The 27,671-nt window shown below is 45.6% G+C and overlaps 1 protein-coding gene and 1 long non-coding RNA gene across 4 annotated transcripts in view; both read left to right on the forward strand.

Moving 5' to 3' along the window:
* Positions 1–4,267: 4,267 nt before the first annotated feature.
* Positions 4,268–5,406, forward strand: LOC115010270 (uncharacterized). The gene is made up of 3 exons (XR_003832438.1): positions 4,268–4,356; positions 4,944–5,020; positions 5,308–5,406. It is a non-coding gene; the product is annotated as an uncharacterized LOC115010270 (long non-coding RNA).
* Positions 5,407–23,201: 17,795 nt separating this feature from the next.
* Positions 23,202–27,671, forward strand: part of ush1c (Usher syndrome 1C) — a 20,641-nt gene continuing 16,171 nt past the window's right edge. For 2 of the 3 annotated variants that reach the window (XM_029434066.1, XM_029434068.1), the window contains exons 1-4: positions 23,202–23,339; positions 23,939–24,037; positions 26,020–26,087; positions 27,365–27,508. In XM_029434066.1, coding sequence (XP_029289926.1) covers positions 23,307–23,339; positions 23,939–24,037; positions 26,020–26,087; positions 27,365–27,508 — 344 coding nt within the window. In that variant the 5' untranslated portion in view covers positions 23,202–23,306. Of the gene's footprint in view, positions 23,340–23,764; positions 23,841–23,938; positions 24,038–26,019; positions 26,088–27,364; positions 27,509–27,671 lie in introns of those variants that run through there. The other variant, XM_029434067.1, reaches the window with a different exon arrangement.

Here is a 27,671-nt window from a genome sequence, read left to right on the forward strand (position 1 = left end):
GTTAGTGACACCACATTTGACAAAAAGGGGAAACACACAACTAGAACTGTGTTGCTTGAAAGACCTGTACAGAAGATTGTGACTCTGCTTGAAGCAGACTAAGGTGTTAATTGTTTTTCCTGGAAATATCTGTTGAACTGTTATCAGGAATTGTTATTCAAGTATTCACTTGAAACTTTGTGTTTTGGACCGGTGACAAAAGACTTCAGTGCGCTTCTAACGACACCACAATACTTCCTAACATTATAGCATGCAGCCAACGAGGTATAGCGGTTTGTATTGTACTGTTATTTACGTTGGTAGGAGGTTATGCTACATTGTTTGTTTGTTGTTTAGTTTTCATAGTGGACCTGGAGGAGAGAAAGCTCCACATAAACCCGTTATAAGAAAGCCACTTGTGCTTGGAGGGAGTTACACGATATCTATTGCACGTCTGTCCGTCCTGGGTGAGGGATCCCTCCTCAGTTGCTCTCCCTGAGGTTTCTTCCATTTTTCCCCCTTTAATTAATCACAAAGCATGTAATTAGATTTTTTTTAAATCGCTTGACAGCCCTAGTTTATACCGTTCCTGTTGCTACAATTTTGAACTTTCAAAACGAGCTGGCAACCAGTGTTGCCAACTCGTTTTGAAAGCAGTGGCAACCAGTGTGCCAGCTCCTCAGTAAGGACAGTATTCAATTGTGCTGAAAAACGTAAAGTAAACGTGTATCCCTTCAAAATAAAGACCTGCCATAGAAACGTGTGGAGAACAAGAAATATACAACAATTAAATAGTTACTTGAGAGTATGGTACGCTATGTTTTTGTAAATGTTCACATTGGTCCTACTTATTACCCTAACTATTGTATCCTCGTTAATTATTGTCTTACTATGAAAATCTTAACCGGAAGTTCTCATTTTAGCGCGACTAGCTTGACGGTCCTGTCAAACTTCATCGACATACTGGTCTCTCACGTCTCTCAGCGATGGAGCGGAAGGTTACTCGGGAATTTAGGCACAAGGTAAGACACAAACATTATCCTCTTCGGTTACTCTGATACTTTATCTAAAATAGCCCATTAAAATCTTCTTTCTCTGCCTGGTTTATTACCTCACTGGCTCAGGTGTCCTTTTCAGTGGGACGTTACGCAGGCAAAGGCCGGACCGACAGCCTCACGAAAAAGAAACCGAAAAATTATTATTTTTAAAGTTCAAATCAAATAGTATGTACATAAGTCAAACACATACTAGAAAATACATAGAAGTAGCTTCAGGGTGAACATGTAATCAATCACTTAACTATAAAACCCATAGGAGAAATAACAAACACAACTTTTAGAGTTGTTAATGAGTTTTCATTCAAATAAAATAACAAATTGTCTTGCATTGTCTAGGATAAAATTAATTTCTCAGGGTTTTACAGTCCCAACAACCATTTCTCCGCTCTGCTGACCGCTTTTCTCCACTGGGAGTGGGAACAAAGAGGCTGCTTCGCGGGCTTCCGCGTGAGGCGGGAGTGAAACAGTTGGAATTGTTCCGATAGCCGTATGACGTAATTACGGTAATCCAAAGTGCATTTACGCAACGTTTCGTGACGTTTTTTCAAGCAGCACTTTATCGCTCAGCAAAATAAAAGTCTAAAAACAACATACAAAGTTGCCTGAATACTGGTCAGAATCAATTCAGAGTTTTGGTTTATTTTTGGCCTCGTTATTCTTTTAACATCTTAGATTTAACGACATAGCATAGCCTATAAAACAAACGCCCCCCAAAAACACATTAATGCCCCCCTTTCAAAATATTGCTTCCTACAGCCCCCGTTGAGAACCCCTGGTCTACGATGAAGTAAACACATACCTTGTGAGGAGGTTCACGGTCAAATATGTGATCTCTCCTGCATCAGGACCCACCAGGGCAAGAAGGTGCTGGATTTTCTTCCTGTCTTCTAACTCTCTGTACAACAGTGAATGAGGTTAGATAGTTTTATAGAGAGAAGTGCTGGAGAAAGTAAAATGGCGGTATAATGCTGAAGAGAGATATTAAGGGGCCATGTACGCCCACACAATGTTTTATTTTTTTCTGACTGATTGAATCAAGGACAGTCTACATCAGGGGTTCTCAACGGGGGCGGCAGCGCGTCAGAGGACGCCGGGGGGCGCTGGAAGCAACATTTTAGTTCACGTGTCTTTGAGGGGGCGTTTGTGTGTACGGCCCACGAGGTAATTCATAAACACACGCAAAAAATCTACTCCAAATAATAAATCCAAATCTAGTCAGATATAGAATATAACCGGCGACTGACTGTTTTTCCTGGCCAAGGTCAGGGTCCTTGAACACAACACGAGCGGAACGTGTCATCACGTGGTCACGTCATGTCAAAAACTTAAATATTAAACGAGACGATCATTGACATCAGCGAACGCAGCATGGCGAGTGTAACAAAGAGAAAGGTGGATGCGGAATGTTCCAGGACAAATGGACGAACGATTATTTCTTTATGCAAGTAAAAGGCCAGTGTTTGTGTGGACGCGCTTGCGGTCATGAAAAAGGCTCTGGAGCTGCATTACAGCACGAAACATGCCAAACGGCACGAGCTGAAAGGACGAGTCGAGTGCGTTTGAATAAAGTTAACATTGTGTGTTTTTAGACTTTTATTTTTATTTTGAGCGATAAAGTGCTGCTTGAAAAACAGCCACCTCTGCCACCACTGCTCAAAAGCATTAATGTTATTCCAAAGACACACCATGAATCTAATCTAATCTAAATTAATGTTAAAACACTAACACTCTGGTCGGGACTTGGACCAGCAAGCAGACGAGCTGCACTCTGGCTGCTCGTAGTAGCAGAGCTAACACCAGCAGAGCTAACACCAGCAGAGCTAACACCAGCAGAGCTGACACCTGCAGAGCTAACACCAGCAGAGCTAACACCATCAGAGCTAACACCATCAGAGCTAACACCAGCAGAGCTGACACCTGCAGAGCTAACACCAGCAGAGCTAACACCATCAGAGCTAACACCATCAGAGCTAACCAGCTAACACCATCAGAGCTAACACCAGTAGAGCTAACAACTGCAGAGCTAACACCATCAGAGCTAACACCAGTAGAGCTAACAACTGCAGAGCTAACACCATCAGAGCTAACACCAGTAGAGCTAACAACTGCAGAGCTAACATCAGTAGAGCTAACACCTGCAGAGCTAACACCTGCAGAGCTAACACCATCAGAGCTAACACCAGTAGAGCTAACAACTGCAGAGCTAACATCAGTAGAGCTAACACCTGCAGAGCTAACACCTGCAGAGCTAACATCAGTAGAGCTAACACCAGCATCACTGCTGCTGATTCAGTCTGTGTGTTTAAAAAACACGGATATTTTCGCCTGAGTTTCTGAACGTTGGGATCGGACGGAGAGAATGTGAATACGCAAAGCAATGCCGTAAACACGGAAACGTGCACATAAATGAGATAAATAACATAAGCATTTGGTTTATTTAATAAAAGAGCACATTTGGCGCTATATATTTATATAAAATAAAACACAGGGTTCCGTTGGGGGGTCAGCGCCTCAGACTTGTTGCTTTGTGCTCGTTTATCGTTGGATCACTTAAGAGTGCAAATTGTTTCACATTTCTGAGGCTGCTGTGTTTAACACCGGTTACAGTTTGAATGTCTGACCCTGATTGGCTGCAGTCTATGACACAGATTAAAGTTTTAATCTTTTTACCGTTGCATTTGTTTAACACTCCTGAATATAATGTCTTTAATAATGTCTGTATTTACATGTAATAGCCTCTTTTTTTTTACAATGCAGGCATTTTGACAAAATAAGCATGTTAATTCCCGTTGCAAAGCTACAAAGTTTGTCTGTCCTATTTCCCTCCTCTCCTTTCCTCCGCTCTGTCTCTGACTGTAGGTGTGTGTGTCGGGAGCGATGCCCCGCCCTTCGTGAAACAGAGCGGAAGAGAGAATGTGAATGCACAAAGTAGACGGTACAAACTGAAACGTGCACATAAATTAGATAAATAACATAAGCGTTTAGTTTAATTAATAGAAGAGCACCTGTTCAATGTGAAAAGTGAGTTGTGAATATTAAAATGTATATTTTGTGTGTGTGTGTGTGTGATCTTTCTTAGGCGGCTGTTTCTGCCGATGTGCTTGGTGTGCGATTTTTCACATCTAGCTCCAAGTCAGTATATGTTTTTCTTTTTTATCTGTCGCAAATTTTGCACATCTGACACCTAGATGTCAGATAACCCTGCATAGTGGTCATGGTCTTCGTTTCCAGAAAAACAGAAGACTACTCTAAGTGCCATCACTTTTTTCACTTCAGGAAGCAGAGGATGGACATGATCTTGGAGATACAGTCAAAATGTGTATGTTACATTGGTCCACACATTTGATGGGGGATTAGTAGTAGGCTATAAAATGACAATGTTAATTAGAAATGTTATCCTCTTAAAAACTACTTTAATGTTGATCTAAAATAGAGTTAGGACTATAATGCATACAGATCTCTTGACTGCACATTTTGTTGTGTTTTAAAGAGCTCTTTTTAGCCATAAGATTGTTTTTCCGCTATGAATGTTATTGTCACTGCTGACCAGGTAGCAGCCATTCTCCTGGATTCAGTGTGTTTGGAGTTGTTGTTACAGTTACACTCTCTGTTGTCAGAGGACAGACATGGACAAGCTGCAGGCTTACACCAAAGGCAATTTAGAAGCAGAGAAGAAGATTGAGATACTGACGCACGTCTTGGATTCGGTGTGTAATATTTGTTGTTGCAGTTCTAAACGCAAAATAATTGAATGATGATCTATTTTGTGATTATTTGAAAACAAATGTTATATCAATATCATAAATTGATTATTTCATTAGTAATACGGTTTTCATCCCAAGAAATCAGAACATTATTACATGCATGTCCTCTCCGGAGGTTAAATGATTTCTTGTCCCTGTTCAGGACCATCCCACCGGAGCAGCAGGCTGAGGCTACTCTCTGAGCTGCAGACTACCACCATGCATAAATACCAGGAAGTGGTAAGTTGTGATGAAACAGTTGTGTCTGTTCGTGTTCGTGTATTCTCGGGTGAAATAAAATCTCCTTTCAGAATGCAAAAAATGAAAGCATTGTTGAGTGGAAAACTAAAATTGCAGAGAAGACTCAGAAACTAGTATGTGATGTAAATGTTATACGTCTTTGTGAACAATATTATTTGCTACTTTGTTGACGACCCAAACCACATTAGGAAGATAAATCCAACTTTCAGTAAGAGTAAAGGCCTTTAATTGAAAAGAGGTGTGTGCTCTTTGGATGTGTGTGTCAGGCCCAGGTGAAGGTGGACGTCGGTAAACTCAAGTCTCAGATTGTGGAGTCTCCAGAGGAGCTGAAGAGTCAGATGGAGAAGATGAGGGAGAACGTCAAGAACTCCATCGTGAGTAGAGAAGAAAACAGGGCTGTCTCCAAAAGCTGGTGTTGAGAAATGTGGTTAGACTGATGTATGCAACCATTTCTTTCATTCACATGTATATGTTTTTGATGGCATTGATTTCAGGAAGAAACAGATAGGCGTGTGGTGGAGCTGCAGAACATGGTGCAGAGTGTGACTCACAAGGAGCCTGAGATCCAGCCCATGTACAACCTGCTGCAGGACCTGGAGAGCAGCATGAACAACAGCAAGCAGCGACAGGAGGACGTATGAACAATTGCTCTGAGTCCACATCCACCTTATGCAGCGTGTGCAAGTTTCAAGGGTTTGTCAGTTAGAGTGGTCCATTTCCACTGATGGAAGAAGTTAACATTTCTGACGACACAACTCCTCAGAACTGTGGTTTATATATTATATGTACCGTAATTTTCGGACTATAAGACGCACCTGAATATAAGCCGCAGAAGCTAAATTGACTGATGTGTACATATATAAGCCGCACTGGACTATAAGCCGCAGGTTTTTTAATATTTAATTACCATATGTAAGGGTTCGTGCACAGAGGGGATTCATTAATCCTCAGTCTTCGTCTTCTTCCTGCGTACTAAAACCACCAAAGTCCTCATCTTCAGTGTCGGAAACGAACAGGCTCAGGGTGGCTTCGTCAGCCACTCTCCTCTCTCTTTCGATGTCGCTCTCAAAACCAACGAACTCCTCTTCGTCACTGTTGGAATCGAACAGCCTCTGAAAGGCCTCAGCTGTGGCGGCGTCCTCCTCTTCATCACGCAGCATTCCAGCCTTTCGGAACCCGTTGGTGATCGTGGATGTTTTAACACTCCTCCACGCTGTCAGGATCCACTCGCAAACTTGAGCGAAAGTTGCTTTTCGCATGCGACCAGTTTTGGTGAATGATTTATCGCCACTAGTCATCCACGCCTCCCACTGAACGCGTAGTGCCACTTTGAACGCACGATTGACACTGATGTCGAGTGGCTGCAGATGCTTTGTTGTGCCCCCAGGAATCACAAACTCACAACTCACAAACTGTCTCGCTCTCGTAATGTCCGTCTGTCTCTCGTACCACTCGCGGTTCCACTTTTACTTTTGCGCGCTCTTTTCCGGTGGACTGTAACCTGTAAAATCCATAGAATTAGGAATTCCCCTAGTGGCCGTTAGCTGTAAAAATCCATAGATTAGCCGCACCGTTATATAAACCGCAGGGTCGAAAAATGGGGAAAAAGTTGCGGCTTATAGTCCGGAAATTACGGTATTTAATACCTTTTAAATCGACGGGGAATATGTTGTAAAACAAAGAATTTTAGTTTATTTTTGCAAAACATCCTTTCATATTCAACCCTATTTTTGTAAATGACTAATGTAGCTACAGTATATGTTCATTAATGCAGGAAAATCCCATAGTGCTCAACAAATGCAAATAACTACCTGCTTTGTTGCATTTAATAATGCTGTTGTTGATGGCACTTCTCTGCAGGGCTACCAAGGCTCCTGTTTGAGGAGTCTTTTGTTTTTCAATTTCTTAGTTGACGTCCGCTCCTTTTTAGGCCCATCTTCTGAGTTCGGATGTGACTTGTTGGACTCCTTAAACATGGCCAGCTGAGCTTCGTAATCTTTGACCTGAGGCCTCACCAGATGCAGCTCCTTACGCAGTTCATTGATTTCAGTAATGAGAGTCACTTTCTCCTGCTGTTCGCCCCCTTGGAAACAGCACACACATTCCCCGCCTTTTTTACAGCGTGTAAATGACAACTCTCAATAAGACTGGAATAAAACCTGCATTCTTTAACTCAGTAACATTTCAGAAAATCCCAATTTAAAATGTTGAAGTATTGAACCAAACCTTCCAGCTTCAAGATAAATCATGACCTTACAACAAATCTTTTAGAGCAAACATATGATGACAGATGAAATAAGGTCTGGTGACTTACCAGGAGCTGATTCTTCTCCTGCTCCATGTTGATGCGCTGATGCAGCTCCTCCAAAGATTGGTCTTTGTTGTCCTCTGCAGCCATGAGCTGTTTCTGAAAGACCTCCTGCATTTTTTAATATTTCTGCAGAAGGTCCTTGTACCTCTCCTGGTTATTATGGCTGTTGGATAACTCTGTGTGTGTGATTGATAGACAGACAAGCAGATTTATTGATCCTTGTAGAAACAAGGTTACACTGTTCCTGGATTGTGCTGACACTGATGCTGTCCTCTTCTTACCGAAGTCCTTCAGCTCTTTTGTATGTTTAAGGATGTCCATTGCAGATCTCTCCTCGTGCTCACTCTTTGCTTTTCCATCTCTGTCTTCATGGCCTGTAGTTACAGAACATGTTATAAGACTGGAATACATTTTCTTTTTTGCCAGATTGTTGATGAACTCTCAGTATCCAGTCAGCTGTAAGGGATAGACTACACTATGTGAACCACTCACCTCATCTATCAGTCTGCGCTACATAGCAGGCATACATCATCTTCACACTGTCCTTCAGTTTCTTTGGCTCCTGGATGAAGCCAACACAGTTATTGAGGTTGGACTTGATCCTCTCAATATTTGTCTCCAAGTCTTTAATCTGGTCACACAGAAGAGATCAAAGGTTCTCCTTTTTTCACATCTGTCTCCCGTCCATATATAAATGAAAAGGGTTATTTGTCGGAGGTGAAGGCGGGGCACACGAAGGGTGGCGTAGGATAGGGGCCAGTGGCCCCCGCTGCGGACCGGAACCTCCTCGGGGCTTCGAACGGGACCTGTTGGGGAGCTGTGGCCCCCCAGGCTATAATAATAATATACAAATAATGATTTTGGGAGTGTAGTATTCCTTTAAGCTTAAGCTAATATGGGGCTTCAGCAGTCCGAGTTATCCTCAGTAATCCTAATAGTTTGTTGCAGCACAGAAACCCAGTGTTCGTCATGTGCTCACTTTCAGCTACTCCTTATGGATCTCCTTGTCCCTGGTCCTCTCTTTGAGCCTCAGCTCAGCTTTCAGAACATCCCAATTTAAAATGTTGAAGTATTGAACCAAACCTTCCAGCTTCAAGATAAATCATGACCTTACAAATAATCTTTTAGAGCAAACATATTGGAGAAATGGGAAAACGGCAATAACATGAAACAGATGGGGAGAAAGAAACAGACAGATGAAATAAGGTCTGGTGACTTACCAGGAGCTGATTCTTCTCCTGCTCCATGGCCTTGATGCGCTGCGTCAGCTCCTCCAAAGATTGGACTTTGTTGTCCTCTGCAGCCGTGAGCTGCTTCTGAAAGACCACCTGCATTTTCTTATATTTCTGCAGAAGGTCCTTGATTGATAGACAGACGAGCAGATCAGAATCAGAATTTGGTTTATTGCCGAGCAGGTTTTCACATACAAGGAATTTGCTTTGGTGTGATTTATTGATCCTTGTAGAAACAAGGTTACACTGTTCCTGGATTGTGCTGACACTGATGCTGTCCTCTTCTTACCTAAGTCCTTCAGCTCTTTTGAATGTTTAAGGATGTCCTTATCCTGGTGCTGACTCTCTCTCATCCCCCTCTGTTTGCTTAATAAAGTCTTTAAACTTGAAAAGCTCTGTTTTACCGCTCTGCTGTCTGCGTTTCTCCACCGTGGTGTGTGAATTCACTGGGAACAAAGAAGCTGCTTCGCAGGCTTTTGGGAGAGGCGCAAGTGAAATGACCGTAATGACACCATATTGGCTGTGAAGCGCTCAGCTTTCAGAAAACGTTGGAATTTTTCTGATAGCCAAGTAAATTTACACATACTCTCTTTTTTTCAAATCTTAGATTTAATGACAGCATAGCCCATAGGTCTTCAACAGGGGGTTCCCCCCGGGGATCTGCTGAGGTACTGCAGGGGGGGTCGCAAAATTGTTTGTAGATAAAGCAAAAAATAAATAAAAAATGTGCTTTGCCATTCACATTCCTTCCTCTGCTGTACTTCGCGAAAGGGCGGCGACACACACCTACAGTCAGAGACCGAGTGGAGGAAAGGAGAGGGGTGAACTAAAATAAATTTCCACCACGCACACTCCGTTGAAGACCCCTGCTTTAAGCGGTTGTGTTGTTGCTGTACAGGCCTGTGACCAGGAGGTGGCACAACAACACAGAAGTGATAATATTTTACAGTTTATGTACATCAAAGCTGCATCCAAATACATTTAAAATGTATTAAACAGTTTGATTTCCCTGAAATAACAGCAGAGTGACCCTCAGTCACAGGTAGCGAATAATTATTTAAATCATTTATCTCACAACAAGGACGGAAAACATGAGGAAACAATGTTCAGAAATCTGATCCACTGAACTGTTTACTCAGATTTAGAGCCAGAGGAGGAATCTTATTGACATGAAACTTGGTCTTCATTCTCTCCAAAGCTACATCTCTTTCTTCGGACCTTCTCCTGCTAAAGATACCTCTCTTATTCTTCATCATCAAACAGGCGTCCTCCAGTTCTTTCTTCTTGTCCGCCATCTTCTTTTCTTTCACCTTCCAGCTCTGTATTTCCTCTGCATGGTTGGCAATGTCGTCCTCCATCTGTTTTGTTGTCTTATACATCAGATCCATGGTTATCTCCAAGCTGTGGTGTTTCTCAGCCATGTCTGTGCTGAACATCTCCATCAACTCGTCCCTCTTCTTCTCCACCTGTTTGGCTCTCCCATCCCAGCTATAATTTTCAATGGCCAGGTTGGCGAGAACGTGTTCCGTCTGTCTAGCTTTCCTCTCCATCAGATCTTTTGATGTCTCCAAGCTGTGGTGTTTGTCAGCCAGGACCTCCTTCTCGTCCTCCACCACTTTTAATTCTGCCTCCAAGAGTTGCATTTCTGTTTCCCAGCTGTCTTGTTTTTCAGCCAGGTCCTTGGAGGACTTGTTCTCCAGGTCTTTATTCTCGACCTCCATCAGTTTGATTTTGGTCTCCCAGCTGAGCTGTTTTTCAGCCAGGTCCTTGGAGTACTTGTTCTCTAGGTCTTTGTTCTCGACCTCCATCAGTTTGATTTTGGTCTCCCAGCTGAGCTGTTTTTCAGCCAGGTCCTTGGAGGACTTGTTCTCCAGGTCTTTATTCTCGACCTCCATCAGTTTGATTTTGGTCTCCCAGCTGAGCTGTTTTTCAGCCAGGTCCTTGGAGTACTTGTTCTCTAGGTCTTTGTTCTCGACCTCCATCAGTTTGATTTTGGTCCCCCAGCTGTGGCGTGTCTCAGCCAGGTGCTTGGAGAACTTCTTCTCCAGGTCTTTCTTTTCTGCCTCCATCTTTCTCACTTTTGTCTCCCAGACCGGTTCTTTCTCAGCAAACTCCTTCCTGAACTTCTCCACCAGGTCGCTGTATTTTTCCTGTGAAGCCTTCTCGTTCTGGATGTCGTCCGCCTCTTTGCTCAACAATTCTGAGACTTTTTGTTTCTCTTCCTTGAGACCTTTTGTCAGGCATGTTGCGCGTTGGTTGTTGATATCCCACGTGAAGCTGTTCTGTTCCTTCTGGGACTTGAGGCTTTTCTCAAGCTTCAAGATGTCTGACTCGTGCTTGGAGATGATCTGCTGGCTCTTTGTGTCTCCATCGATACACTCCTTCACCTGTGTCTCTAGAAGCTCATTGAGGCCTTTTATTTCCAGCTGATCTTCCTGGCCTTTCTTAACTAACTCCTCCTTTTCTGAAAGTATTTTATACTTCTGCTTCGTCAGTCCGCTTACCTGCACCTTCAGGCGACGGATTTCCTGGTGAGCAAAATCAAGATCATTTTGCAGCTGGCTGATGGCTGGGCGGGGGGCCATGTTTCTGGGGGGGTTTCTTCTATGTATTACCATGTCCCGAGAAGGCGGAACGCCTGTTGATGGGTTGACCATCCTTTGATTGTGTGGAAAATACATTTCTTGTCCGTACTGGACTTGATTTGTCTGATCACTGTATTTGTCTGTAACTGACTGTAGTTGTGAGTAGAAGTGCGTCTTTGGAGATCAAACTTGACTGTGAATCGATAAGTTATAGAAATTTTGATTTCACTTGTAACATTTCCAGATCAAAACCAAAAGCTCTAAGACGGAACACTCACATCTTTTAGAATGCTGAATTCTTTAATGAAAGCTGTAGCCGGATATTGTGCTGATGGGAAAACAGCTTTTATAATCTGCATCTTATATCAATTTAATTTAGGATTCAGGGTGAAGTTTGGAGGAATTCAGCAATTAATTTGTCTAAATTCAATTGTGGCATGCCGCTTTCAATTTTGATGCTGTAATTGTCAGGACAGACAGACGAGGACCCAGGAGCGCAATTTTGAGATCAAGGATTTATTGACACACACACACTCACACTCACACACACACACACACACACACACACACACACACACACACCCGAATGAGGCACGGCAGTAGTACAGTTCAGGGATATTCTAAACTCGTAGTCGTAAGGCGGAAGGCAAGTCGGGTTTACCGGGGCTGGAGATCAGAGTAGTAGCAACAGATCAGGAGTCAGAGTTGAAAGTTGAAAGCAGACAGGCAGGCAGGCAGGCAGGCAGGATTCCGATGCAGGCTTGCAGATGATCTGACAAGTGTGGACTGAAAAACTGGGCTTTCTATACAGGGCATGATTAGTGGTAAATGCAGTGCAGCTGGTAGGTTAACGAGAGTGGAGCAGAGCAGAGACAGGTGGAGGTAATCAGACAATTAGTGGTGTTACCAGGCAGAGAGAGAGAGGGCTCATGACAGGACCCCCCCCCCCCCCCAAGGGACGGCTCCAGAAGTCCCCAAGAAACACCACCAATACGGGCGGGAGGAGGGGGAGCCGGCGGAGGGTCAGAATTCCTCTGAGCGGTCAGAGTCCATATCCTCAGCGGCACCGTCTCCATCAGAAGACTCAACATCCGAGGGCCCCAGCTCAGAACCAGGTTCAGGGTCAGGACTAGACACCGGAGCAGGGGTAGCAGGGCCTGGAAGAGGATCTACATGGCAAGAAGCCCTGCGCCGACCCTGTCGGAGAGATGGCTGGTCAGGGTGTTGGCGATGGAATTCAGTGATGAGGGCTGGATCCACAATTCTTCCAGCGGGAACCCAAGACCTCTCTTCAGGACCATAACCCTCCCAGTCCACCAGATATTGGATGCCCCTACCCCTTCGTCGAGAGCGGAGCAGTCGGCGGACCGTGTAGACGGGGCCACCGTCGAGGAAGCGCGGAGGAGGAGGCGGTGGTGCTGCTGGGACCAGCGGGCTCTCATGTACAGGTCTGAGCTTGGAGACGTGGACGGTGGGATGTACCTTCATGGTCTTGGGTAGCAGTAGTCGGACTGCCGTAGGGCTGATGACCCTCTGTATGGGAAAGGGTCCAATGAAGCGAGGCGCCAGTTTCCGCGACTCCACCCGCAGTGGTATATCTCGAGCCGACAACCAGACCTTCTGTCCGACATGGTAAACTGTTAGCTCCGATAGCATAGCTTGCACTGGACTTCAGGAGTGTGGCGCGAGCCTGGGCCCATGTGCGGCGGCAGCGGCGGGCATAGGCGAGCGCAGAGGGACAGGTAGCATCTCCCTCCTGACTGGTAAACAGAGGTGGTTGATATCCATAAACACATTGAAAGGGGGAGAGTCCGGTGGCAGAACTGGTGAGTGAGTCGTGGGCATATTCTACCCAGAGAAGATGTTGGGCCCAAGCACGGGGGTTGCGTGAGGTCACATACCTCAGTGCCTTCTCCAGCTCCTGGTTCATGCGCTCCGTTTGACCACTTCGACTGTGGGTGGAATCCCGATGACAGACTGGCGGTGGCCCCAAGAAGGTTGCAGAATTCCTTCCAGAAGGCCGCAGAGAATTGAGGGCCTCGGTCTGACACAATATCCCTGGGCAGACCATGGACTCGAAACACATGTTCCAAGACCACCCGGGCGGTCTCCTTTGCAGTTGGCAGCTTTGGGAGGGGCACGAAGTGGGTCATTTTACTGAAGCGGTCAACGATGGTGAGGGCGACAGTGTTTCCTTCAGATTGCGGAAGGCCCGTAACGAAGTCCAGGGAGATATGGGACCAGGGTCGCATGGGCACTGGCAGAGGCTGGAGTCTTGGGGTCTGGGGTCTGGGGGTCTTGTGCTGGTTGCAAGTGGGGAAAGCTCTAATAAACTCCTGGATATCTTTTCTCATCAACGGCCACCAGAAACGTTGGGAGAGCAGATGGAGGGTGCGTGTGATTCCGGGGTGACAGGCCAGGCGAGAGTCGTCCCCCCACTGAATCACCTGAGACCTCAGATCTGCTGGGACAAAGAGACGGTTAGAGGGGCATGCACTGGGGCCCGGCTGGTTTCGGATGGCTTCTCTGACCTGCTCCTCAATGTCCCAGGTCAAGGCTAGCAACAACACAGGGGCTTGGGAGGATGGTTGTCGACTCCTCATTGGATGCCTCATCCTTCTGAGACATCCTAGAGAGTGCGTCGGGCTTGATATTGCGGGAGCCAGGACGGTAGGAGAGCGTGAAGTTAAAACGGGTGAAGAATAATGACCACCGACGCTGGCGGGAGTTCAGCCTCCCGGCTGTCTGGATATACTCCAGGTTTTTATGGTCTGTCCAGACCACAAACGGAACTTTAGACCCCTCCAACCAGTGGCGCCACTCCTCGAGGGCGAGCTTGACGGCCAGTAGCTCGCGGTTGCCGATGTCGTAGTTGCATTCTGCTGGAGTCAGTCTACGGGAGTAAAAGGCACAGGGGTGCATCTTGCCATCCTCTGCTGCTCGTTGGGAAAGCACCGCTCCAACTCCTACATCCGAAGCATCCACCTCCACCACAAACTGCCGTCCAGCGTCAGGCATTTGGAGAATAGGGCCTGAGGTGAAACGAGCTTTGAGGGTCTTGAAGGCTTTGTCAGCGGCTGCTGTCCACTGAAACGGCTGTTTCACGCTGGTCAGCGCAGTGAGTGGTGCTGCCACTGTGCTGTAACCCCGGATGAATCTCCTATAAAAGTTGGCGAACCCCAGGAACTGCTGCAGTTTCTTACGGGTCTCTGGAACCGGCCACGACACCACACCACAGCAGACACCTTTGCAGGATCCATTTGAACGCTGCCTTCAGGTCACCACATAACCCAGGAATGAGACAGACTTGGCGTGGAACTCGCACTTCTCTGCCTTCACGAAGAGAGAGTTCTGGACATGGTGAGTGTGTTCTGTCTGAGTCTTTGAAAAGATCAAAATGTCGTCAAGGTAAACGAAAACAAACTTATTGAGCATGTCTCTGAGGATGTCGTTTACCAGCGCCTGGAACACTCCCGGGGCATTGGTGAGACCGAACGGTATGACGAGATATTCGTAGTGTGCTGTTGGAGTGTTGAACGCAGTCTTCCACTCGTCACCCTCTCTCATCCGCACCAGATGGTAGGCATTCCGCAGGTCTAGCTTGGTGAACACTGTGGCCCCTTGCAGCAGTTCAAAGGCAGAGGAGAGTAGGGGTAGAGGATAACGATTCTTGACTGTAATGTCGTTCAAGCCCCGGTAATCGATGCACGGACGGAGAGAGCCATCCTTCTTTCCGACAAAGAAGAATTCCCGCTCCCGCGGGGGAAGATGATAGATGGATTATGCCGGTGGTCAGTGAGTCGTTTATGTAGTCCTCCATGGCTTTTCTTTCTGGGGCTGACAGCGAGTAGAGACGGCCCTTCGGAGGTGTGGTGCCAGGCAGAAGATCGATGGCGCAGTCATATGGTCTGTGTGGTCGGCAGAGACGTGGCCTTGGACTTGTTGAACACCTCTCTCAAGTTGTGATAACAGGCAGGAACATTGGATATGTCGGGGGCGGTGCTGGAAGCTCCCCGGTCGATTGGCAAGATGGCTCCCTTTAGGCAGGTCCGATGGCAGCCCCTCCCCCACTCGCGTATTGTGCCTGTTTCCCAGTCAAATTGGGGGTTATGAAAACAGAGCCACGGAAATCCAAGGATGAGTGGTTGGCCGGGTGAGGGTAGGAGATGGAACTGGATGACTCCTGGTGGTTTCCTGACAGCAGAATTGTCACAGGGGCCGTGATGTGAGTGATGGTGCCGACACGGTGTCCATCCAGGCTCGTGCAGGAACGGGTGGAGTGAGTTGTTGACAGCTCACGCACAGTTGCCGCGCGAGCTCTGTGTCCATTATGTTTGTTTCGGCTCCAGAATCCACTAGGGCCTGGATACGCCGATCAATGCGAACGGCAAGGGCAATGGCGTCATCAAGTGTCTTGGGCTGCTCATGAGAGACGAGCTCATCTTTAATGTACTCCGCCAGGCTGTGGAGGAAGGCGTGCACCAGTGCCTCGGAGTGCCACGAGCTGCGACTTGCCAGGGTACGAAAGTCTATGGAGAAGTCTGCCACCGTCCGATTGCCCTGGCGGGTGGTCAGCAGTGCCTGTGATGCTTCGGTTGTTGTTGAACCTAAGTCAAAGACCTTTAACATCTCCTCTTCGAAGGCACTGAAGGAGGCACAGGCTGGGGTCTGCCGGTCGAACTCTGCCGCTCCCCACAACCGAGCTCGGCTGGTGAGATGGGTAATGACGTAACCCACCCTGGCTCCCTCCGTCGAGAAGGTCCTGGGCTGTAATGCGAACTGCACTCGGCAGCTGGTCAGGAAGGCTCGAATCTGCTTCGGGTCACCGTCAAAGCGTTCCGGATGGCCAATCCTCGGTTCTGGAGGCGGTACTGCCGGAACTGCAGCGTTGGACCCTGAAGCAGCTGGAGAAGACACAACAGCGGGTTGGAGTAGGGCAGACGGTACTGGAACAGACGAAGCAGGAGTGGCCGCATTGGTGAGTAGCAGCAGGACTTGGGCTAGTAGTGGTTGTTGCTGGTTAAATTGTTGTTGTTGTTGGTGGCTGAGTTGGAGCAGGGAAGCGATATCGCCGGTCATCCGATTGATGTCTCCCTCAGTGCGTTCCAGTCGCTGTAGGGCAGCCATTTCAGTCTCTATCTGCATGCTTGTCTGAGCGTGCGCTGGGTCCATGATGGTCAGATCATTCTGTCAGGACAGACAGACGAGGACCCAGGAGCACAATTTTGAGATCAAGGATTTATTGACACACACACACAACAGGACCGAATGAGGCACGGCAGTAGTACAGTTCAGGGATATTCTAAACTCGTAGTCGGAAGGCAAGTCAGGGTTTACCGGGGCTGGAGATCAGAGTAGTTGCAGGCAGGCAGGCGATCTGAAAAACTGGGCTTTCTATACAGGGCATGATTAGTGGTAAATGCAGTGCAGCTGGTAGGTTAACGAGGGTGGAGCAGAGCAGAGATAGGTGGAGGTAATCAGACAATTAGTGGTGTTACCAGGCAGAGAGAGGGCTCATGACAGTAATTCTTCCAGTACGATGGTTGAACCAAACTTTGGATTGAGCCTGTAGTTTGGTTTCCTTTTCAATGATTTTACATTCTTCTTCTGTTATGGAAATGGAAACCTTCTCACAGGCACTTAACAAATCCACTGCCATAAATTCATCACTGAAGTGTGGACAATGGTTTAGGGATGCCTTCTGTCTCTTTTGGTACAAATTCCTCATTGTAGGGTGCAACAAGAGTTAGTAGTGCAGCTTTTACACCAGAAGCAGCAATGCCAGAATAAAACGTCTCAATATCCATTAGATCAGTGATTTTCAACTTTTTTTGAGCCGCGGCACATTTTTTACACTTACAAAATTCTGGGGCACACCACCAACCAAAATGACACTCTAACACAGTACATACAATACATATAGTAATATAGTTTCTAAATGTATTTATACTCACTTAGTGTGAAACCTGGGCCTGTTTCGATGAACACAAAATGGATATCCTGGCAGGAATGGTAGAAAGACACACACGAAGCTCTTCCTCAACAGCTCTCAGTCTCTCTCTGTTTTTCGTTTTTATCGCAGTCAAGCTTGAGAAGCTCAGCTCACATAGATATGTGGTTGAAAACGGGAGCAATGTCAAAATAGCTTTGTTGGCCAGAATGGGGAACTCCTTGGCAACAGATAACCAAAAACTGTCCAAAGGAAGATCAGCAAAGTTTAGCTTTAAACCACGATCTTGTTTCAGTTCAATGAGTTCCTCTTGCTCCTTTAAAGTCATGTCCTTTCCAGCAACGGATGCTGAGCTGTATGGGTCCCTAACCCAGTCAAGGCATTCTGTGAAGGCTGAAGAGAAATAAAATGACAACTTCTCCTCGAGAGTTTTCAAATGTGTGCCAATCACCTCGCACATTACAGCAGTGTTGCCATCATGACGTTTCTCGGTGAGCGGGAACATCTCAAGGTTGCCACACTGCACATGTTGTTGCCAGAGCTGCACCTTTAAACGGAATCCGTTCATTTTATCAGTGCTTGTAAGCAGGTTTTCATTTCGGCCTTGCATCCGTGTGTTCAGTTCATTCAGATGATGAAATATATCAGCCAGGTATGCCAGCTTTGCACACCACTCATCACTTGCAAGCAGCTTTGAGTAATCGGACCTCTCGTTTGTCAGAAATACTTTAAGTTCCTCTCGCAGCTCATACACACGGGCCAGCACTTTGTCGCGCGACAGCCACCGGACCTCCGTGTGGAGCAATAAGACCTTATGTTCCGCTCCCATTTCCTCACACAAAGACGCAAATAAGCGACATTTCAAAGGTCGCGTCTTCACAAAGTTCACTATGCGCACAACATCATCCAACACAGGAGCTAGATCTGCTGGTAAGGTCTTTGCAACGAGGGCCTCACGGTGCAAAAAACAGTGCGTAACAATAACATCTGGGTTTCTTTCTTTGACCCTACTTACGAAGCCTTTGATGCGCCCGACCATGGCTGCGGCTCCATCAGTGCAGACACCTGTGCAGTTTTCCCACGTAAGCCCGCTTTTGTCAAGATATTCCGACGTGACCCGAAATATTTCCTCTCCTGATGATTTTTCTGGCAGTGCCTTGCAAAATAGGAAGTTTTCTCTAATGGTTTCTCCATCCACAAAACGCACGTTGGCCAAGAGCTGACAATGTCCACTAATATCCGTCGACTCATCAAGTTGCAAGGCAAATTTCTTACTGATGCGCATCTTTTCCAAAACAACAGTTTCGATGTCCGCAGACATGTCATCAATACGTCTGGCAATTGTGTTATCTGAGAGAGGCACTTTAGCTATCTCTTTGGCCGCGTCAGGGCCGAGCATCTCATTTACAAAGGCTTTACAAGCTGGCAGTATTAATGTTTCTGCCACAGGGTGGGACTTTTTTGATTTAGCTACGAGTTCAGCAACAAGGTAGCTAGCTTTGAGGGCTCTCTCGTTTAACTTTGTGGTTTTTCTAAAAAATGTTGCCTGTTTCTCATTGTTTGTACGTAAGCGTACAAAATAGTCCATCGGCTTGTTTTGAACGGAAGGGTGTTTCGTTTGGAGATGGCGTTTAAGCTTGCTTGGCACCATGGCGCTATTGGATAGCTTCTCACCACACACCAAGCACAGCGGCGTCGGTGCTGTCGCATTCCCCGTGAAAGTAAATCCAAATGAAAGATAGCTTTCGCTGTATTGCCTCGAGCTCACCGTCTTGTCTTTTTTCTTTTGACCACTCATACTTGGGCCTTCATCTGTGTCAGAATTTTGTCCAGGGCCCTGTTCGGCATTTGCATTTTCCCTTCTCAAAAACTTCTCCATCACTGTCACTTGCTCGTCTTGCTGAGATCCCAAACTGTCACGTGTCGTGCAGCACTAACTCTATTGTCTTTACAGGCATTTATCGCCCTCTGCTGCCACCCACTGAAATAGAAGAGTATTACATTATCTGTTACACTTTATTACAGCACAGACACCCGACAATGGTTAATTAGGTGATATTAGATAATTTCCCGCGGCACACCTGACGATCTCTCACGGCACACTAGAGTGTCGCGGCACACTGGTTGAAAATCACTGCATTAGATGAAGCCCCAGCTTTGTTCTCGTTTTAACTCTGGACTGACTAGGTGTTTTGCCGTCTCTCACCTCACAACCAAGTGTTTTTTGTCTTTTTTTGGCAGAGGTAAAATCCATATCGCTGACTGGTAAATAAGGCACTTTCTTTACATGTGATGGCAGCCATTTGCTCTTTTCTTCTGTGCAAGTTTTTGTTTTGCTTATTCTTGAGCCTACTTCACTTGCGAAAAGCAAAGCACCAATGTGAGAACATGCTTCACTTAATCCAGCCATACAATCACAGTGTGCGAGGATAACATCGCCACTCTTCTCACTCACAAACCACGGCTTGAGCGGTGTATCTCGAGATCTTTGAGAGTGATTGTGGAGACTCTTGTCCACAGTCAGGGATTGTTACGTTCCCTACTAGTCTAGGGCTGGTGGGGATGCAACAACAAGCATTTAGATAACCCGGGCGAAGAAAGGGAGAACGATGCAACCGATTTGTAAAAGGAAAGAGCATTTAATTAATATACAGGTACAACAAAAGTATCTCCACACAGGCACGATTCTGCCACTCCACCGCCGTAGAGGACCGACACTCAAACTCACACACTGAGCAGGAGTAGAAGCGAGACAGAGAGTGGTATTGGTCCCAGCCTTTTGTGCAAGCACTGATTAGGAATTTCCGGCACCTGAGGGAGCTGCACCTGGGGAGAGCCAAGCAGAGGGAGAGAGAGAGAGGCACCACAGCACGTAACAGGGATAATGATGACAGAGAGGAGGTGTAGCGTCACACACACAGCTTTATTATTATACAGGTAAACTTTCTTGTCCGTAATTCTGTTGTCTGCCGCTCTCCATGGTGCGCTGTGTCTTGGCTCACGAAGCGTCTCCTCTGGAACCCAGCCTACTGCAAGAGAACAGAACCAGGCCATCACCATGCATTTATTATGTGACTGATTACCTGATTCCGTTCAGCTGTCTGGCCTCCAGTTGGGACACTCCTGTCTCTCCTCAGCAGCCGGTGCCCTAACAGTCTAAAAGTCTGCGCCACACTCTTTGCCGAGATGTTACGCAGCTGCATGTTCACAGTGAACCCACTCCTGCCGAAGCGCCCCGTGCGGCCGATCCTGTGCAGGTACGGCCCCGCACTCCCCTCACTCCCCTCACCGGCGTTCGCCACCTCCGTCTCCCCATTGAACACCGCACACAACTCACATTTCCCTACCGCACGTGAACGCACCCCCCAGTCTTCCCCGCTATCTTGTCAAACCCCGGCCAATTCGTTCCCAGTATCAGGGGGTGCGTGAGGCCTTAACTCTATGCTTTTCCCCCTTAAATTAAATTACAAGGGTCACAGGGTACTCGTGAATATCCCTATGCACACCTCACCTTCACCCACGATGCCCCCAGCAACACCCCGGGACGAACCAAGCGCTAGTGGATCATGGTCTGCGTACATCCCTAGTCCCACAGAGCTTGGCGAATACCCCCCCTGTATACATACCGGTACATCCCTTCCGGACCGGGGGAGGAGTCTGGCGGTGCCACAATCCGGACCAACTGCCCCACTGGACAGTCCCGCCGGGTGTGGCCGAGCTTGCCGCACCGCTAGCACCCCAGCCCTGGGATTTGAGGAGCCCTCTGCGGTGCCGGGCGACCAGACGTGTAGGCTGGGTCCTGTGGAGCCAGCCTACTGCAAGGGAACAGAACCAGGCCATCACCATGCATTTATTATGTGACTGATTGCCTGATTCCGTTCAGCTGTCTGGCCTCCAGCTGGGACACTCCTGTCTCTCCCCAGCAGCCGGTGCCCTAACCACACCCCACTGCCACAGTGATTTACACGGGCATGGACGAGCACCCTGTCATCTTTCACTGGTTTGGTAAGAAGACTACCAACCCAGCCAGAAACAAAGAAATTATAAGCATCTAAGCTCTTGTATGCCTTCATTTGTGCGTTGGTTGCCCATGATGTTTGTAGCACAAGGTAGTTCACAATATCCGGATATTCAATCGGCGGTAATGAATCTCTTTAGCTTGTACGGGTCAAGGCCTCCAGAGAGTCAAAATACTTTGAAGAAGTCGGAGTTGTATTGCTGTTGTTGTTCGCTTTAGACGCCATTTTTGATTTGTATATCATCCAACATGGCGTCGCACGCATACGTCACACAGTTTTGTCACGTGTTTGCACACGAAGAATAGGCCTAATTGTTTCAAAGTCCCACAGCACACCGGGATCTGTCTCACGGCACACCATTTGGGAACCACTGCCCTAGAGCAGAGAATTACTCTAGACGCAAACGAATGTTAGACACACTTCAGTGAATCCGAAAGACAGCTAACTGCTTGAGTACGGTCTGTGGCTTGGTGCAGCTGATAGTGTCCTCGGCCGTGTGTATTATCAAATGCGGTTATTATCACTTTAATAAATATTATACGAACATTAAGAAGTTTACTGGCTTGATTCGACGCAGTTACTCCGACCTCTAATTTAGACCCTAACACTACTAATCTGTGCATGGGTGTTGCAAATGTATGATAGTTGTAAGGTGAATACTTACCAGGGAGGGATCAGGGCAACAGGCAGAGTACTTGTGTTCATGTGGGATGTGTGTGTATTTATAGTTTACAATTTGAGATGTGTGCACCAAGATTAAAAAATGAGTTGTGCCGTGTTGCCAAGTCATGTTGTCTGTTTCAGTAAAAAATGTGTCTGCTGGAATTAACGGAAGGGTGTTGTGTTGTTTGGACATAGTGTTGTTTATGCCTGAGATTGTGCTGTTGTGTTTGGGTGAGGTGCGGTGAAAGGTGGAGCAGAGCAAAGTGTATGGAGGCATGGGGAAAGGCAATGGCAGCCTGTTTGAACAGACGTAAGTTCTACTGTTGATTTCTCCAAACGTTTAAGTGATCTCCGATCACCATCAACCAAGAGTTTTTTTCCAACCACATTTCTTCCTCGAAGATGATGGTTGACCACTATCCTTCCAGGTTTTAATAATGCGTTGGACAGTTCTTAACCCAATTTGAGTAGTTTCAGCAATCTCCTTAGTTGCTTTCTTTGCTTGATGCAGGCCAATAATTTGACCCTTCTGAAACTGACTCACATCCTTTCCTGGACCACAGGATATGTCTTCCGACATGGTTGTTTAAGAAATGAGAAGCTACTCACCGCATCAGCTCGGGTTAAATAACATGTTGCCAGCAGAAACATATTAATCACTGCAGTAATTATCCAATGAAAGGCTCTTACCGATTAGTTAAATACAGGCGGTGACTTTTTTTTTAGCCCCCAGCCAACGTTACAGCTGAGCTATCTAACGTTATCTAGTCACTCCTTGTTTGGATTCCGTTGAGAAGCCGGTAAACTAACACGACATTTAGAGTTAGCATTGTACTTGAAGGTAATGAACTTTACACGCAATTATGAAATACAAAACAATAATAATTGTACTTACACTTTTCTGTTCATTTTAGCTCGCTGCTCTTCTTGATGTTTATGTTTATACCGTTCCTGTTGCTACAATTTTGAACTTTCAAAACGAGCCGACGAGCAGTGTCGCCAACTCCTCAGTCAGGACAGGAGCCATTGGCTGTCGCCAGAAGTCGCTAAATGACGTCATTGCCTAATTTGCATTATTGACCATTTGCATGTAATTGTTAACGGACGCTGTAGGAGAGAGGAATAGTGTCGTGGGAGAGACAAAAAGTGATTAAAAAAACACCTTAAATATGTTTGAAAATACAAATAAACTTTCTTCTGATGATTCTTGTTTTGTTTTGTGGGTTTTTTTTGCCACTCTTTTTTGCAGAGTACATTTTTTAAATCATTAATGGCAGCTTGTTTTGGGTGTAAGGTTATAAGGCTTTGCCTTTTGAGTATGTTTTTGAGTTATCGTGTTTTTTCATATCACAAAGTTTGGCGTAGAAATCAGCCTTATGTATGTAGTATGCCCGTGCATCATCTTGAACCAGCCTTTGAATTCAGGGTGTAATTCCCGCTCCTTTCTGTATTTTTGAGCGTACAGTTTAGACTGAGATATGATGAGCTAGCTAGATGTTTAACTCATGACACAAAGAGGCACACACACAGTGGGCGAGGTGAGTACGTGACTGTGAGTCAAATGCAGTGATTTACTTTAGTGTGACCGTGAAGAAACATCTACATTCAGCGGTGGCTTTGCGCGGGATAGTGCGGGTCTCCTCTCTGCTCTGACTGCAGCTGCTGCGGCAGGCTACCGTGAGACTGACCGCCTGTGAGAGCTTTGGGACGGCGGAGGGTTCACGGCACCACCCGCTGCTCGTTGAGGACAGTAACTGCAGAACGATACGTGCTTTCACGTCAGTGTCTCCAAAACACCAGAAAAGTCTCAAATAACATCAGAAAAAGTCGCTAGATTTGTCGCTAGTAGCTTTTGACAAAAAAAGTCGCCAAGAGGTTTGGAAAGTCGCTAGATTTAGTAAGAAAGTTGGCAACGCTGGTTTCATCAATTGTGCTGAAAAACGTAAAGTAAACGTGTATCCATTCAAAATAAAGACCTGCCATAGAAATGTGTGGAGAACAATAAATATACAACAATTACATAGTTACTTGAGAGTATGGTACGCTATGTTTTTGTAAATGTTCACTATTGTATCCTCGTTAATTATTGTCTTACTTTGAAAATTCTAACCGGAAGCTCTCATTTTACCACGGCTAGCTTGACGGTCCTGTCAAACTTACTAGTCTCTCACGTCGGTCTGTTTGCTACCGTCTCTCAGCGATGGAGCGGAAGGTTGCTCGGGAATTTAGGCACAAGGTAAGACACAGACATTATCCTCTTCGGTTACTCTGATACTTTATCTAAAATAGCCCTTTAAAATCTTATTTCACTACCTGGTTTATTACCTCACTGGCTCAGGTGTCCTTTTCAGTGGGACGTTACGCAGGCAAAGGCCGGACCGACAGCCTCACGAAAAAGAAACCGATACAATCTTTCAAAATGATTCATTTTTAGTCCAAATCAAATAGCATGTACATAAGTCAAACACATACTAGACAATCCATGGATGTAGCTTCAGGGGGAAACGTAATATATCACTAACTATAAAACCCATAGGAGAAATAACAAACACAACTTTTAGAGTTGTTAATGAGTTTCATTCAACTAAAATAACACATTTTCTTGGATTGTCTTACAGTCCCAACAACTGTTAGCATAACTCTTGTTAGTTGTGAACAGAATTTGGGCTACAGTAGATTTATTTTCCTTAAATCTTAAAACTAAGTAGCCCCAGTCTAGTCTAAGCAGCTATATTGTTGGACATCCTTTCTGTACCTGTCCCATGCTTGTTCTGGCTCAGGTAAACATCATACAGTTGAGGTCAAAGATACAATAAATGCTATTTGAATCAATGTTATGTGGCTCCACAAATTAAGCACAAATGATACCATGTCTTGTGGTTGATGTTGCCACGTAACAGCCCTGAAAAGGTAACTTTGAGTAAAAAAATAACAGACAAAGGGAACATGATATGTTCAGGGTGTTTTCAGTCCCAGAGCATGTAGGATCATCACACAGCCATCTGTGCTGTACGCAGGCAGGCAGTGTTGCATATTGCAGGCTCGACACAAAGGGCAACTTAGCATTAGATAATGTAGACCATGTCAGACATGAGCAGCTGAGCGGAAGAGATGGGACAATTTACGGGTTTAATTAGAGGCTGAGGGGCCAACACTCGCACAATCAGGCTTTGTTTCTTTCTGGGACATTAGAAGGTGCATAGTATCACTGTACATTTTGAGAAGATTTGCCTTATCTGTGTTATCAATTGAAAAGTGCCATTTTTTTTGTTATCTTAGGGTTTGTTGTAAGTACTGCATTATATGTACAACGTCATCAAGGGTTTTATTCTGTGAGAACAATCTGAATCTCTAAACTAGACAGTACACTTTTAAAATGGGTGTCTGACTGAACAAGTATCCTTTACCTTATTGGTTTATGGTGCCAAAGTCTGCATGCAGTTCAGGCTGCAGGAGTGGCTGACTGTGCCTCACTTCCCTGATCAGGAGACATTTATGACAGTCATAAACACCATGTCACACACGCACACCCTCACAGCGACGTCACAGCAGGGTCCAGTCCGACATTTATTTACTAGTCTTCTAATTCTTTATAACCGACATATAATTATACAGAACTGTCTGAATGGGCATGTGTACATGAGTTTTTGCAGGCTTATTTTTTAATACACTCTGCTTAAGATGTTGCGTGTGTGTGTGTGAATGTTGGGTGTGAATGTTCCCTTCTGTTTGTGTCTGAGATGTAAGATGACACTGCTGACCTTCCTACTGCAGCGTCTCTTCAGCTGTACTGCCATTATTCCCTCCCAGTGGTTTGATGGTTAGGTAAGGGCTGTCCATTACACCTGCTTTAGTCCATGGAACCTCATCATCCCACAGCTGACTTTGAACTACTGCTCTGTAAAAAAATCATTTAAAAAAGCGACTCAGGTCGGGTTTAAGGCGTGCGACTTATAGTTTGGGACCGATTTAGTCAGACACGAAAAGTGAAATGTGTTATATCAGTGATTGGCCGAAGCGTTTCCTCAAAACCATTCTCCTGCAGCTGAGCCGCCATCAGGTTTGTATGACAAACACACACACACACACACGCTGGTGGCTCACCCCCCTGTGGTGTTGACAGGACCACAGCAGAGAGGTGTGTGTCAGTGAGCGGACATTTCCTCTGGTTCAGCAGTGAGAAGGAGGATGACAACAGATGTTTGTCCTTTCTTTTAGGTGGAGTTGCTGATTGAAAATGAAGCGGAGAACGATTACTTGTATGATGTCCTCCGCATGTATCACCAGTGAGTACCAGTAGTTTAAGTGTGTGTCTCTGCAAGAATTTTCAATGTAGTTTTGTCTCTGTCATGCACACATCTGTATATTCAAACCTCTATACTCCTATATGAATAAAATGTTGATGGGTATTAAATAGATAAATACCACTTTAAAGCAGAACCGATAAAAAAAAAAGTGTTTTTAGAAATGTATAATCTGAAAAGGCTACATTTGTTCTTATTTGCTGTAATATCTTCTTGTTCTATGTTAGCTGCAGGTGAATTTATGCCCTTTGAACTTCCACTAACTCCTAACCAACTTTATAATTTTCATTCTTAGTTTTCTTTATCTTGTCACACTCGTTTCTGATGCACACAGACCTCCAGTTTAAACTTTGCTCCATCATGGTTTCTGATAACAGCCTGGTCACAGAGGGCTGGGGAGGGGGTGTACGGGGAGGGGGGTGGGGGGTCAACAGGTCTAGGTTTCAATTAATCTTTGTACAGAGCCAGAGCTCTGTGGCACCTCCGCTTAAGCCGATGATCAGTTTCCACTGTGCTCCGACAAGCTTGGCCAGTTATCCACAAAAGCTCTTTTTATGTTCATCCTCCAAACGGGGCTGAAATGGCACTTATTAATAATTCAAAGAGGAGGCCAGGTGGACAGATTTTACACCGTAGCTTTTACTTTGTTGCTTTAATTGCTGTTCTAGTTGCCTTTTGTCTTTCTTTGAATTGTGAAAGAAAGATGATGGATTCTTTTTTTTCCATCATCATTTTGATATTTCCGTTAGGGCCAAAGCAGGGCCAGCGTCCAAATGTGTCATTTGTGCAGCAATGCGTTTTTTTGTGACTGTACCTTTAGTCAGACTTTTTGGTATGACAGTAATCTTTTTTTGAACAGAATTGTTTTTAGTTTGGTTGTTTTGTTGTTTGTAAAGAAAAATGTATGTTAGAAATGAGCAAAATTCAATATTCATACCAGCTCATGTTCGACATAAAATTTACACTAAAATACCGCACAAACTGTAAAAACTAAATCCTTATGTGATGCATTTGATTTATAATGTATTGTATTTTATTAGGGCTCTAGCACTATTGTTTTTGTGGAGATTATTATTCTGCTGCTCTTTTAACACATTTGTTTAGGGGCTTAGGATGCTCGGACCCCACACTGCTTCCCGGGAGCTGTCCAGTTGCTGCCCACTGCTACTTATACTAGGATGGACTTTATATTGTAAGGTCATTGTATGTTAAAAAAACAATCAAAACTTAAAGACATAGTTATGCCCCTCCTCTTTCAGGTCGATGGATTTGATCGTTTTGGTGGGGGATCTGAAACTGGTCATCAACGAACCAAAGCGCTTGCCCTTGTTTGATGCCATCCGACCTCTCATCCCACTCAAACACCAAGTGGAGTACGATCTACTCACCCCCAAGAGGTCACGGTGAGTACAGAATAGGGTCATTTCCTACTACTGTTGTATATCTGGTATGTACCACGTAATGAAAACATACTCGATTTAACTATACCATAATATCCCAGATCATCCCCGAGCTCTCTGTATTCTCCTCGTTTCCATTCTGAAACTCCTCCTCCCTTTCTAAATC

Source organism: Cottoperca gobio, chromosome 6 (genome assembly GCF_900634415.1).
Source record: "Cottoperca gobio chromosome 6, fCotGob3.1, whole genome shotgun sequence".
Classification (NCBI taxonomy): domain Eukaryota; kingdom Metazoa; phylum Chordata; class Actinopteri; order Perciformes; family Bovichtidae; genus Cottoperca; species Cottoperca gobio.